We start from the raw sequence: 15458 nt of genomic DNA, 5'->3' as shown, positions 1-15458 counted from the left end.
TTTTAACATTTTTACATATTTAATTATATGCAAATAACAAAAGAATAAAATTAGATATGTTTAACATGCCCTGGCCAAGTTTCTAAAAAGTAATTTAATTTTACAAATTGATTGAGGCAAGGATGTTTGAAACTTTTAGCGTATTTACAACTTTTTGATTTCTTTGACTAAATCTCTTTCTATGATTCATACTTTGTTATCATGTTCTGCTGTACTGTTTTTAGACTCTATTTTGTTTCCCACCTTCTCTGTGCTAATAATATCAATATGCTTTGATCTTTTCTCATGAACTTGGTGAACTACTCTGAAAAGCCATTGATTTTATTGTCACATTGTTTCTAAGTCTCCTTCTACACTGGTATCATCAAAAYATTCCGAGTTTATGAAAGCTAAGCTAAAGATCCACTAGGATAGTTTATCTATTTAAGAAACTAAAGTGAATCAACTGTATGGAAATACAAATTTCTAATTAGCATCTACTGTAATCATTTTCATAGGTACTTGGATTTTAGGATTGTAGGATGAGGGAAAGGATCCTTTTAGACATGGATTAATTCAGGATCAGGCACAGTACTCTGGGGAGAATATGAATTTGTGAAAGTTCTTGGGTGAACAAGGGGGTGCAGGAAGCCCAAGATGAGAGGTTCACATCACAGATACTATTACTATWAATACTATTGTGTAAGCTTGCAACCTATTATGCTGTCTTGAAAAACAAGTATAGGACAACTTTGGCAATTATCGGTACAATTCAAATTGAAGACAAATTAGAAGGATAGCAGGATTCTATTTTACTGGTTCTCAGAACTGTGGATATTGAAGCAGCACTCTTCCTACAAGTCTGTGTGTCCCCACAAACACAGATTTTAAAAACCTGTTATCCCCCCTTTGCATGAATTTAATATTGTTGCACTGGTCAAAAGGATATTTTAGAATAAATAATATAACTTTAGCCTATTTCTAAGGATAGCATTTCATACTGTGAGGTAAAGAAAATATTATTACAAAGAGAAAAAGAATTATACAGAAATTAGCTTGTAAGTCTAMTTTTATTATTCATAGAAAATACTTATATATAATTCAGTACCATCAGAGGTATCACATATATACAGATTACTTATAAGTATAGTAATGTAACAGTCACTGGGAAGTAATTGACATTTAATTAAGATTTTTACTTTATGAACACTGGTAGGCATAATTGGAAACAAATAAAATGGAAATTTGGGATCTGAGCCCCTCTTTTTAGTTTGGAAACACAAGAGAACTTTAAAGTTACATAGTTACTGATGCATATCAGACTTACATTTATTCATCTGAGGCAATCTGCATTTACTTAGCCACAAAAGGGTATAAAGAAGATGCTATTCATCTGATACAATGATCCTTTTACTTATTGTAGTTGCCATGTGATGCACATGTCCCATTTAAATGGAATGATCTTCACTGCATTATAAAATATTCATTAAAAATTTTCAGGCAACTTGCAATTCAAAATGTTTCACARTATCTACTGTGGATTAAAAAGGAGGATTTTTTTACAATAAACATTTTTTAACTGACTCTATTTTTACATGTATATGTATTTATTCAAATAGCGGTGTTATCCATCTATTCTGTTTTAATATGCTGCCTTGGACCCACATTTAGATACAGTGCTTTGTGTGTGGCATAAATCAGGCTTAAAGGCCGCTAATTTATACATCTGTAAAATTTTGGAGCATTGTTAATTATTTGGGTTTCCAAGAGAAAGTGGTCACAGCAATGTCCGATGCTGGTTTGGGTTTGTTAATTGTAGGTATTAAATTAAATGAAAAAAAAAAAGATAAGGAAAAAAGAAGGGACCAAGGAGAGTATTTTCATAAAGTAGTATGAAAYAGTCATACTATTTTCCTATTAGTTTCCAAAATTAATTCACTCTGGAAAATCACTTTGGAGCTGATGAAACTGAAGAAACCTGTGCATTTCAGCTGAGGCAGCTGAGGAGCCCAGACACATTTGGTGTGAGCAGGTCTAATTCCCTAGGGTCCACATGAGTTGTGTGGCTTTATGCCAGCAGTGAATGAGCCCATTTTGGTCTGGGAAATGTTCTACCAACTTCTGTTCATCATTTAGAAACTATAGACTCATTTCTGCATATCTGGCACCCCAGTCTGTGGAATGGCTGGTACACTGGACACAGCTGTTGTACATCAGATGAATTGCATCAGACTTAATGTTCTGAGGCTTCTTCGTCCTCCCTCCTCATGTTATTAGGTTTGTTGCTAGAAGCCAAAATCAAGGTTTTCCTTTCCTTTAGAAGGATTGGCCTGTTAGATATGCTCTGAAAATGCTTACTTTATTAATGTTCAGTAGGTTTTACAGAAAATGCTATAGGRGCTGCTACTTTTTATTTCAGAGAACACACAGGGGAAGATGGGATGAAATTCCTGTTATAATCCAGTTTCCTCATTTTACATTATAGTTCAGTGATTAAAAAAGAAATATACTGAAAAAGTGAACTTCAATTCCTTCTGTCTCAGAAAGCAAAACCATATAACCTGCTTACTGAAGAGGATATTAATCCCTAACAGATGACAAAGACATCAAAGAGRTTCATACCAAGGTAGTTACGAGAAGATCTGGCGGCCAAACCCTCTCAAAGGATTGTTACTCAAGTAGTTGTGGGACAAAGTATTTGTAAAATGGAATTCTTTATTTACTATTTCCCTWGCCAGCTGACTGTAAGAGGTTTTCRTTTCATYGTGTTTAGTGTTTCTGTGGAAACCATTCTCAAGTTCTGTACCTCTCCAGATTCATTTTATACAGAGCCAGTTGAGCTCGTGCGGAGCTCTGGGCTGAGCCTGTGGTTGAGCACATGGAAGTCARTATTATTGTACTTAATGTTGCAAGACCTCAGTTCCTCTTCAGATCTGCCTCTAAATCACTGTGTGCAGTCTAAGTTGCTGTGCAAGTTTTGGTGGCGCAGGTTTAGCTCAGTTGGTTAGAGTGTAGTGCTGCTAATGCCAAGGTTGTGGGTTCAGTCCCTCTATGGGCTCTGCTGGAGGTTGGACTAGATGATCTCCAGAGGTCCCTTCCAACCTTACCATTCTATGATATCTCCACACAGTATTCTGGGTGATGGAAGTTTTACCAGTCCCAGTGGCGAACCTTTGCACGTTACAGTGAAAAGTCAGTATGATGCTTCTGAATCATTTTGGATCCTGTGGATTCTATGAGGGTATAAATGATATATTGATCTGGGGCCATCTCAGGAAAGAGGAAAAATGTTTAGCATGAGTTATGGGTCTCCTCTGAGAATTCTAGTTTCAGTTGCAAAAACAGATCTTGTGATGCAGATACTGCTCCAAAAGGAAACAGAATCACATCAGATAGAGCGTGGCTTGCTTTTAAAAATCTTGGCAAGAACAAACAGCAGGTAGTGAAATAAATGGAATGCATATGTGGTGCAGTCCCTCAGAGAGCTCAAAATGTGTAGGCGTAAACCATATGAACATCTCTTCTAGCTGCCTCTGGGTCTCAGACCAAACTAAACAAATCACATTAGGCATCAGTTTTATTCTTTATTCTTCAGAAGCCAATAAACAGTTATCAGATGGAAGTGCCTAAAAATCTGGTGTGATTAAAAAAATAATAAAAAAAAAAAAAAAAAGATGTCCTGGAAACAGAAATGTTCCAACATACTTACCATACTAAATAATACATCTGACAACAGATAATATAGAAAATGTCAATGTCGTTGCATATAGATATATTCACCTGTAATATGTATAGGCTGAATGAGCTTTTYTTACGGTTATCCTCTCTGAGATACCATGAATTTATAATGCTGCTCCTTAACATTTATATTTGCCTACACTAAAGATGCAATAATTTATTAACGTGGTAATAAATGTTTAATACTCCTTGTCTGTATCATTTTTTAAAACTATCTGGTTAACCCCATGATTCTTTAAAATAAAAGGACAATACTAAAAAAAAGTCATTTTTAAAAAATGGATAAATTTACTCACAGAGTTTTCAAAATTTGAAGTTTTTTGTTCATAACTTCTGCTATTGAAGGTGTCTGAGATATTCAAGGTATGTGACAGAATCCTATGTTTGCTTTAATGTTTTAGGAATGACAGTTATAATTCAGGTGGGTTTAGGTTACTTACTTTTTTTTTTTTACAAGAGGCCATGTAGCATCTGTATTGAAAATTTAATACAGATATTAAAAAATATAAATTATACCTCTTTAAAATCAAGAAATTGTCTTAAAATCAAGTAATATTTTTTAAAATATATATTAGATTCTTACATTTCTTCTGTTTTCTGAGTGATTAGAATTCACGTATTTCACATTTTCAAGTTCATTTCCTCGCAGCTCTCAGTGTTAGGGAGATACTTGTGATTTTCAACTGATCTGAGATTAGTATTCAAACACTTCAAAAACATCAGAGACAGCAGAACTTCTCATGTTGTTCTGATAACTGATATACTACTGTGAATTTAAGCAAAGCATTGAATGCCCAAGCCTACTTTCTTGATTTTTCATGGTCTACAAACTTTAGATGGCATTCAGGAACCTTATGGTCGGACAGAATATGAATACTTTTGATTCTCTACCTAAATTGGTATTTCACTTCCAGGGACCACCAGGTTCAAATGATGCAAGCCTGTGAAGAGATGAACCTTCATCTTAGGCTTCTGGAAGGAGAGCCCTACCAGCTGTACTATTTATTTAATCATTGTATAGCAATTAGAATAGCTTTAATTAGGGATAGTGACTTTCCTCTTGTGATTATTCACCTCACTTCAGCATGGTGTTTGGCGTATATTTTTAAGATAAAATCTTGAGAGTTAAAATAATTTCAAACTCGTTGTATGAACGAACCTACATTTCCTAGACCCTAGCTCAATCTTTTAACTACTCACTGCTTGGTAAGCTTTTTATTATTGCTAAGGATTTTTTTGATTGTAATACTTCATATCCAATGCTTTTGTTAACAGTTATGGGAATGGCATCCTTAGGACTTTCCGTTTGTCAAGAAAAWAAATAAAACTTCCTGTTGTTAAATCAGATCAAACTATCCTGATTTATTTCTTTATTCGTGTACATTGGTTTTGCAGGCATAGTGGAAACTTTAATAGTTGTTATCAGAAAAGTCTGTTCCATATTCACCACAAAGACAGTTCATTGACCTCATATAATTTTTGTATAGTAAAAGCAGCTCTGAATCTTTTTTTTTATCCTAGTGTATTATTTTACATTTAATCATTTTATCCTCTCCAATTTTATCCTCGTGTATTATTTTACATTTTAATCCTATGATTATATTACTCAGCATAATAAAGATGTGATTGACAATTATGATTGTTTTGTGTACATATCAGCTAGAGTACCTAATTAAGGTTAGTTAGGCTGGACTACGATATAACTGGGGAAATATTAGAAAAAAAAGTTTATATTTATTTTAGTTTATTTTTTTTCTCTAGACACTCTAATGGGTTAACAGTGTTTACCAAGTGTTWAAAAGATGTAATATTTTAATACAGAAACTGATAAATGCATTTTTAAAAAAAGAATAAATTAAGACAAATTACAAAAGAAATGTTTAATTTATATTTTTTTCTATTTATCTGTGCTTTTGACTCACTTTGTAGGCTAGTATTTGGATAAATGAATTCTCTGCTTGTTCTTTTGCTTGTTGTCATTTAAAGACAGTAATATCAGTCTTTTTCTATGCCTTTGTCTTTCTCCTCTCCAGCAATGACAATGCAGTTCATAAGCCATCGGTTCCCTGACTATCATGATCCAACTATAGGTGAGTAAARATTATCCTGTCCTTCATCCATTTCAATTTTTCTGCCTATTTGAGATACTTGGGGGCTAGAAGCAAGATTTGTAAATTTTGGACTAAACTTTATTTGCCTGATGACAGTTAGATTGTCATGGTCATACTGGAGTTGTTTGCTCCTGAAATGCTTTGTAGAAGATCTTTGAACAACAGAATTTTTGCTTCATGCTCTGTATAACTAATAGTAGCTGTGTAATTGTAGTCAAAGAAAAAAAAAACTCAAAATCTCACAAGAAGGAAATCAGTCTTTCAATATACTATAGTTAAATAAGGTAAAAAATGACCAATTTGGAGGGGGGTAAGTGGAGTTTTGTTGTTTTCATACTACATGCATTTGGAATGCACTGAAAATCATCTTCTTCAGACATCAACCACTGCCTAATATCTATGTTGCTGATGCACAATTGGAAAGTGAGCTGGAAGAGAAATATAGGATGAATTCTAATTGATTAAACTATATTTTCATTTCTAAGTCAGTGGCTGTGGCAAAACTGTAGTTCATTAAAAAATATATATTTTCTCTCTTCTAAATGAGGTACAAATTTAGAGGATATTAACAGGGTAAAAAAAGTAAGTAGTTTTAATGCCTTTAACAGCCCTGGATTCTTATTGTAGTGTATTGAACATCTTCTGTTAATATCCCAACTTACTTCCTTCAGATGTACAAGCATGTGAATCCTGTAACACTAAACTAAGGAGGTGGCTTGTTTGGAGTGTTTGAGTGTGTGATAGTCTCTGCAGCTCTTTAAGAAAGCTAGCTAAGGTACTTTTCAASAAGGGTTTCTCTTGACTTTCTAACTAAGAATTCTTGAAAATCATCAGTCTCAGATAAATTGAAGACCAGTTTTCTCAGCAAACCTGCRATATCATTACCATACATTTTTATTTGGGTCGTTTACACTGATTTAATTGAAACGTATAAGATAAAGCTAAAAAATGATAATTTCCAATAAAAATGTAATTTCTGTTAAACAAAAACAAAAAAGGGAAAAAGAAAAGACCAGATAAGAGGAAATAAAAAAAAGAAAGACTATGACTCTGTTTTACAGAGCTTGAGATGKTTTGCCAATGACCTGAAAAATGTAGGTGCCATATATGATGCATCTGGAGGTGGACAAGAGGGTCTTGAAGAATTTAACCATTCACCATTCACTCAAGAAAGATGATGAGTTAGGCTTTGCATAGAGTATATCACACATATCAGAAGTATGTTTCACCTCCCCAGTGTGAGAGAGAGAATTGTTACCTTGAAAATGTCTGCCCAATATTTGTAATTCTTGTCATATAGTCTGGCTTCCATGTTGTGGATGTCAAGAATGGTATAACCTCTACAAAATTACTACATGGTTAAGTAGATCAGCCAATGGTAATATTTCTTTTAATTTGTCATCTCTGTAGTATTCCACATTCCCTGAATATTAGCTCATGGTGAATAGTGATTTTTAATGAAGAAAAAATTTATTTATGAACTATTCACATGTGTAGGAATTTTATAATCATTACAAAAATCATAAAATAAAATTAAATGCACCAACTCTAAAGAAGACAGAACTACAAGGGCGTTGCAACCAATTCATTTGTTGCACTCAGGAAAAAAAAATCTAATCACATGTAATTGGAAAAGAGGAGAAGAGAATTAGCAGTTACTGACACCATTAAGTTATGTACATATACCCCTCTTTATTATTAACTATCCATCTGCCATCTATATTTATCCATATATTGTATCTTGTCAGAATCTTAACTTATTGGTCTCTAGACACTGCCACAATATGAATAATAAATAATCATAAAGAGAAAGAAAGCTTATGATGCATTATAAGTACACACTACAGGAATGCCTAGAGGACCTAATCAGGATGAAGGTCTCCTTGAGTAAGACACAGCTTCTACCCAGTAAAACCAACACTCTAAATAGGAAAAGAGAGAGGGAGAGAGGAAGAGATGTGAAATTTTGAATTCAAATTCACCCAGCTTGCCAGGGGCAGAGCTGAAAGTAGAACTGTGAGTTTTATCCATTCAGCACTTCTGTCTCTCAGAACATACCGAGGTCATCCTGAGACACGCTTATTTTCTATTCATGCTTTAAAACATGTACGAAACATCAGGGTATAATCTTGTGCTATAAGTATATGTTTCCTGTTGGATGTATTTCTGGTATGACCACTCAAAATCAGCCAAAAACAAATAGAAGGAATCATTTGTTGTATGAAATGTGATAGCAAATACATTTAAATATCTTGGCACACTGAGATGTTTATACGATTGAAAGTGCCATTAGTACTTTTGAGACATGGGTCTCAGACCATAGGATTCATCTCACTGGTTTCTGTACATCAACAGGTAGACATACTGTAGGTATTTTCCAGATGTCTACTAGGATATTACAGTTCTAAAGAATTTTCTGGGTTGGCAGAAAAAATGGTGACCCAGAATTAGCGTATCCAGGGTTAAAGCTATACTGATAACAGGAGTTGCTTGAGGGAAAATTATTCCTTTAAGATTTCAAGGAACTAGCCACCAAAAGATGTTTTATGTAACAGAAAAGTTATCATTTTGTGCCAGAACAGTGATTTGTCTAGTCGGAAATTTGTTTTTTTTCACGGTAACCCAGCAGCAGATGTTGAGGAAAGAAAATAAAACCAAGCCACGTATGAAGTGAACCTTTATATGATACACCCTGCCTCCTTCCAGCAGAGTGGCAAAGCAAAAAACTGAACATAGATTTTTGGCTATGTCTGAGATCACTGACCTCTCCAAAAATCAATATATTGCCTTTCTTCTGTGTCTTGCATTTTAGGCCTCTCTTTAATTTCTCAGCAATTGTATCCTAGTTCTGGAACTCATGAACTGTCCTAAGCTTTTCTGGACATACTGCCCTGAGGTGCACACTACTTTGAAAATAACATTTTCTGCCTACCTGTGGTATTATCACTCTTGGGCATTTTAAGYCATAGCAGTTTCTGTGTATGTCACTGAGAAGGTGATATTCCATGGAAATAACAGAAATATTATATTATGTGATAGAATGATAATCCACAGATTTCAAATATTAGACAACCTACTGAGTCTACTATGCTCCAGTTAAGCTTTAGAGTATGGTCTATGCTCTGTTATTTCCTTTGCTTTACGTAGGCATAGGAATCTAATAAATGCCTGCATGTTTTTCCTTAATGTTCTTGCACTAGCTACACAGTTCTCTACGTTCAGGGATGGAGTGAGAGTGCTATAGCAGTGATCACTGTGCGTGTCCCTGCAAATTTAGCCTTGATTTAACTTGATTTAAGGGTTAGTCCTGACCGAAAGGATATTATACCTCCCTGCACTGTGATGGGAATTTTCCTAAGAGATGTGCTAATAGAACTAGGAGGACGTGAGGGGGAGGGAAGGTAATTAGAGATGCCTTTGTAAATAACATTATTGTCTTTCAAATCCAAGAGGCTAATCACTTTAAAATTGGAAGAGAAACTTCAATAATCCCTGTGACTGTTAAATGACAATAAACATGTAACTTTTGTTACCATTTAACTTTTTTAAGCATTTAACTTTCCCCTTGTTTTGTCCTCTTTCTCCTTGTTCTGTCCTCTTTTTGACCTCTTACAGTACCCTGAAAACACTTATAATATTCCTTGTTATATAGACATTTTTTTTGATATGTGTTATATAAGCCTGTGGCCCAATTTAACTTTTCGCTGTCCGTCTTAAGCATTGACATGGGAGTGGAATAATAATTTCAGCTGTTTTTTCATCTCTAGACTCTTGTGAACTATACTTGCCTGTAGTTAAAGAAGATGGGGCAATGAACTATTCCCACGGTACATGAAGACAGAACTGATATAATTTGGCTGATATTCCAAGGTGAAAAGCAAAACCAAACCTGGTTCAGCCCATACAAAACGGCCACAAAACCCTCTTGTATGATCAGTTTGTGATCATTAAGGACACATAGAAAACCTGGAGCTAGGAAACTAATAATTGAAATTGTAATAGTTTTTGCTTGGACTGAAAAATAAATGTCTGCCAACTAGTTTTCATGTTTTATTTCATAAAAGTCCAAATCTTACTGACTCTAAACAATGCTTTGGTATGACGGACACATTTTATGTCCTGACCTACTCCTGGCCCCATACAAGCATGTCAAGTCAGATCATTTTAATATGCTGCTGAGCATTCTTCCTTTTCCCACTTCTGCTTCCCTCCAAACACACACTGGAGAGCTTATTTGGAGCATTATACAGTAATGATCATGTATCATTAAAAATCCAGAGGCATTATTTTTCCCTTTTTTGTYATAGACCCTAGGAATAGGGATTTTCTTTGTCATTCCTTTTCATTATTGTTAGTGATTATTTTACTTACATGTCAGCTTTTTGTTTTTCTACAGTAACTTAAATTTCTAGCAATATAGTAGAAATATGCAGTTAGAATATATGATTCTTTGTGCTTATAACATCTCTCGGTTATCCACTGACGTTTTTGAAATGTTACTAGGGATTTTGCTGGTCTTAGAAAATTGCTGCTAATGTGAGGTATTTATTGAAGAGGTATTTCACTCACTACATTATAAGATATTATAAGTATATGCTCATAGATTTSTAGTATTTTCAAATACATATACGCATTTCAACGGTGCTAATTTTTATCCAAAAAGAGCTATAAAAATAAATTTAGAATCATCTACATGTTTTTCTGCCATCTGAATTCCATAATCCTCTGTTTATCATTTATAGAGGAAGTATTTATACCTTTGAACAGTGTTGTGATGGGCAGTCCAACATGGGAGATTTTTAGAGACTAGTACGAGTGTTTTTTTCGAGGGAAGAGGCTGCTGTTTGTTCTCTGTTTTTTCCAAGTGGTGCATTTTTGTTGCGATGGGAATTCATTCAGAGAAATCCTCTCTGATTCATGACCCTGTCAGAATAAATGATCACATTAAATGGTCCTTTCTTGTCTTAGCTGATTGTCATAATTTGGAAAAGCTGATAAGWTTTTGAGAAACTCAGATTGCTTGACGTTATATACAAATATACAGAAATAGGCATACACTCAAATATATGAATAGATGTTTATATATTTGTTTAGAATATTGTGTAAATCTGCTAACAAAGTTGCTGAGAACTTAAAGGATACCCAAAGTGTTAATTTTAATGTTGTCACTTTGAATTTAATTCCACTTGAAGATAAAGCAGGAATAATTGCTGTATTTTAGGCTTGCTACAGCCATTCCAGTTCACACTTTCAAGATGGGAACATATTTTTCTAAGTAAATGAGGAGAGGAAGGGGAAAAATTCCTTTAGTATTGGACAGAGCATATGTGGACAAAATTTCAGAGGTTAGCACTTCATGAAAAYGAAATGATTTCAGTGCACATTTAATATTTAATTGCAATCAACAATGGGAACAATTTCCAAATGGCAGTGACTGTGATCATTTTCTGGAGCAAATGGATAAGAGCAATTTGCACTCCATACATTCTTTGGCAATATCACAGGGAGTTAATGCAAGCAGAGTGGCAGGAAAGGAAGCATGACATAGTGTGGCAAACTGGACAGGCTCCAAGATGCTCATTAGCCATGTGACTAATCTTAAAATGAATACATAATGCAAACGAGATGCAGAAGCAGCTTCCTGTTTTGGTGAGATATCACTGCATGAGATTGTGTCAAATGAGCAGTTGAGGGCATTAAGGCTGTGTCAATGTCACGCTTTAATTGAAATGGGTGTAGGATGGGAGGCACTTTAGCATTAAGCACATGAATTTCCRTGAGATTTCCTAACAGAGTAATGCATTCACCAGTGCATTAAATAAAACACATTTGAGCTCATCTTTAATAAGATGATGGAAATATGTGGGTGAATTTGAGAAAAAAAAAACATAAATTGTGACTGAAAATATTCTAAGCTTATATAATACATCCCCCAAATGTCCGTACAACAAGGAATGTTATATTTATTGTCAGAGTACTATAATGAAGAGGATAAAACAAGGAAATTAAGATGCCATTAATAATGACAGAGTGAAAGAAGACAAAGGTGTGTTACATCTACTGCATTAGGAGAGAAGCCTTACCAAAAAACTACTGTTCAGATTCCTTTTTAGGGTACATATAAAGCTTTTTAGATTGTTTCTACTATTGTCTAAAACATGTGCATGTTCATATTTCATCCCTAATTTCTTTCTCATTTTTATTTTCCCATAGAAGATACTATATTTATGCTGGACTGAACAAGATTTCACACATTCAAACTGAATTTGAAGTCAAGAATTATTTTTTTTGTTTTACAAGTTTCATATAATCTAGAGCTAACCAGTGGTGACCACTTTTCATTTATCATTCTCCATACATTTATTAGCCTCATCTGAGACAGAATAAAGAACTCTAAAAATGATCTGCAGTTTGTTTCCAGAGACTGTCTCTGAGAGTTTGCAGACTGATTTTGTAGATCTATCTAAATTACCACATTTGTGTTCCATATTTATTATCATATAAAATGAGAAACTGAGAAATACGTTTGACCCATATTCTTAAATTTGTACTGTATTATTAAGTTTTCATTTTTGTATCTGTTGCTATCATCTGTGTCATATGTCACATCAAGGAATTAATACTAGCTGCAGAAGACACTTTGGGTTATRTAGAGAAAGATAGGCAAGCAAAGATTATGTCTACTAGGCTGGGACTGAGCTCCAAATTCAGACACCTAAATTAAAATGTCTACATGTGAGCTGTGTGTCTAGGATCCTYTTATGCTGGATTTAGGGAGACTTGGTAATGGAGATTGAGATCCTGACTCAGTCCCCCTATCCTAGGCTTCTAGAGCCTTTGGAGATTCCCTGTGTTGTCCTGCCTGGGTTAAAATTCCTGATCCACAAAGCTGTAGTCTCCCGTATGTCTTGTGTCATATCGTCTGGCCCCCTGTGGATATGATATGACACAGGACCTACGGAGGATGCATGCGCTTCTAATCTAGATACTGAAAACCAGACAGGAGAGAATATCAAATAGCAAGTCATCTGTATGTGGGCCACTAAATGCAACCTATATTTTCATTAAGTATAAGAGGATCTTAGATACCTACCTCACATTTAGACACCTATGTTGCAGCTGTCCGAAGTCTGGTACCTGAATCTGAAGCACACATACTTCCATGGTGAATGATCAGAACAAGAGCCTTCACAGATCTTGATGATATCTATGAATGTCCAGATAGATGTCTGTCAGTGAAGGGAGGAAAACACAGGATGAGAGGGCCATGCAGAATACTTGTTATGGTGAGCAAAAAAAGGAGAATATTGGCATGTGTCTAGCACCATGTGTGCTCCCAATAGAAKGTTGAAGAAAAGCATAAATAGAAAAGAAAAGAATAGCATCAAAGACAGTAGGAACACAAGAAGCTCTTAAGCTGTTCCATTAGCTTAGACTACAAGAGAGCAGTGAAACTGCCAACTCTCTGCTTAGTACTATTGTAACCTCCTTCCATTATGGGAAACAAAATATTTGAAGCCATGGAGGATGGAGACTGGAAAATCCTAGCAGATTTTTCTTTCTGTAGTAGAAAGAATTTGATTAAAAAAAAGCAAAACAAAACTCCCATTTCCCTCAGAAAGAAATATTTGAAAAAATGGCAGTTTTGCTTTAAAAAACAGATTAATGATAGTTGGGTCATCTCTCAGAATAACAGTTTCAGCTCTATGCATTCTCAGTTCAAAGTGATCTTTGATTCTTTGTTCCTTCTTCTCTTGAGAACTTCAGTATTTTCACCATTAATGAAACAGTCCAGACCCATTCCTAATATACTGTGTTACTTAGATACATGATCTATAGCTCTGTTGTTTTTGAGAAACTTTCCTTGATACACCAATTATTCAGAACTAAACAGTTGCAGCCTTCATGGAAGAAATAACCAAAGCAACCAATTAAATTTCTAAGTGAATCACATCTAAAATGCTGGGCACACACTTAAAATCTGCTACTTTTTTGTCACATATTTTCTTACAAATGCAACTCATCATACAATTATTTGAGAGCTGTTTACAGCAGGTGACAGCTACTTGTCACTTAGCATTTTCAGAGGCTCAGGAAACAGTGCTTAATCAAGTAATTTTCCTATGCTAATACCTCAGATATAAACTATAGCAGACAGGCAAATGCAGTCTGTGTCTTTCTAGAGAAGGCAGGAATAGATGGCCCAGAGAGCTGTTCCTGCACCTGTCATTTTCCCCCGTCATTTCACCAATACACCTTCTCAGAGGTGGGAGGTTAATCAGAAATCCTTCGCTAGCATTTAGGCCTGCAGTCTAATCTTGGAAATGCAGTTGCCTGYCTGTGCCCATCGCTCATGCCCTTAGAAAGCATGAAGCAGCAACTGTGCTGGCAGATGCACTTCAACCACAGTCCTACCAAGTGGTAGCTTTACCTGTGCCTGTCTGCAATATGCTATGACTTCCCATGCAGAAAAATACTGTGTAGAGGAGACACAGTGCAGCAATAACTTATTTCTTTATCTTGAACCATGTACARGGAAGGATGCATGAGCTATCACATCTTAGGAACAAACTTTGGAGGCTCACAACTGATTTKGATATTACAAGATGAGAACTAAATCTCACAATTCATTCCTGCAGAAAAGTAGGAATTCCCACACTGCTTTTCCCTTCTCAGCTTTATTGGCTACATCGGACTCCTTTCCAAGCTGATTCAACACTAGTCCAGAAGAAAAGTGGAAACACCCCAAAACAAAGTAGTTTTCTACCAAGTTAGTGAGTTGAATGAGTTTAGCAAACAGTTCTGCAAACTCCAGAGTGGCACAAGAGATGGTATAGAACCACGAATTGGGGGAACGTGAGGATAAGTGAAAATGAAAGAGAAGAAAAGWGACCTTTTCCCTTTGAGAGAGGCAAGCTGTCAAAACTAAGTCAATGGTCTCACCCTCCTTCTCACTCAGACACCAGCCTCTGAGCCAAAAKCCCTTCCCAAGCTGCTCTCTGTTCTCAATGAGAATAGGGATAATTATCTGTGCAAAAAGTAGAGAGGTATTCAAAAACCTTTTAGGAAACTATTGGAGGAAAAAAATCCATCAAGGGCAATTTAAAACAAAGATTCTGCTTCTGGCTGAGAAGGGCCCTTGAGGTGCAAATAACTGGAAGCTGAAAGAGTATACCAGGCAAGAGTCACCGGATGGGCTTCCTTGGGTTATTGATCACTCTCCAAAAGAAGAAAATAGATTAGATGGACTGTTGATCTTCCATGGCTTTACTCTTTATATTCTCATTCCTTTACTGGCTATAAATGATAATCAATACTCTAGCTAGTGATCTGATGTTCCTTTCTCCCCTGCTTCAGAAAGCAAATAAGTGGATGAATGACCCCTATACTTCCCAAATACTTCCCAGACGTTCAACGTCTGCCTGCCATGGCTGGAACAGGTGAGGAAGCTCTTTCTACTATGTGGTGCCATGAGAGGCATTATCTGCATGGTCATGTGTAAGAAAGCATCCCTACCTCTTAACTATTAATGATTCTTGCTGCTTATCATCCAACMTCCCTTAACTCTCGTTGTGTTAGAATTAAGATACGTTGCTGCCTTGRGTATCTTCTCTTCACCAATGAGAAAGG

General features: G+C 35.4%; 1 protein-coding gene across 2 annotated transcripts in view; it reads left to right on the top strand.

Annotated features, from left to right (window-relative positions):
* The window catches only part of RIT2 (Ras like without CAAX 2), a 214063-nt gene that overhangs the window by 84531 nt on the left and 114074 nt on the right, over nt 1-15458 (top strand). For both annotated transcript variants that reach the window (XM_085321927.1, XM_085321926.1), the window contains exon 2: nt 5751-5807. In XM_085321927.1, coding sequence (XP_085178053.1) covers nt 5753-5807 — 55 coding nt within the window. In that variant the 5' untranslated portion in view covers nt 5751-5752. The remainder of the gene's footprint in view (nt 1-5750; nt 5808-15458) is intronic.

Source organism: Rhea americana, unplaced genomic scaffold, assembly GCF_003343005.1.
Source record: "Rhea americana isolate MKP2758 unplaced genomic scaffold, rheAme1 scaffold_73, whole genome shotgun sequence".
In the NCBI taxonomy this organism is placed as follows: Eukaryota; Metazoa; Chordata; class Aves; order Rheiformes; family Rheidae; genus Rhea; species Rhea americana.
This window is presented reverse-complemented; position numbering and strand designations above follow the sequence as displayed.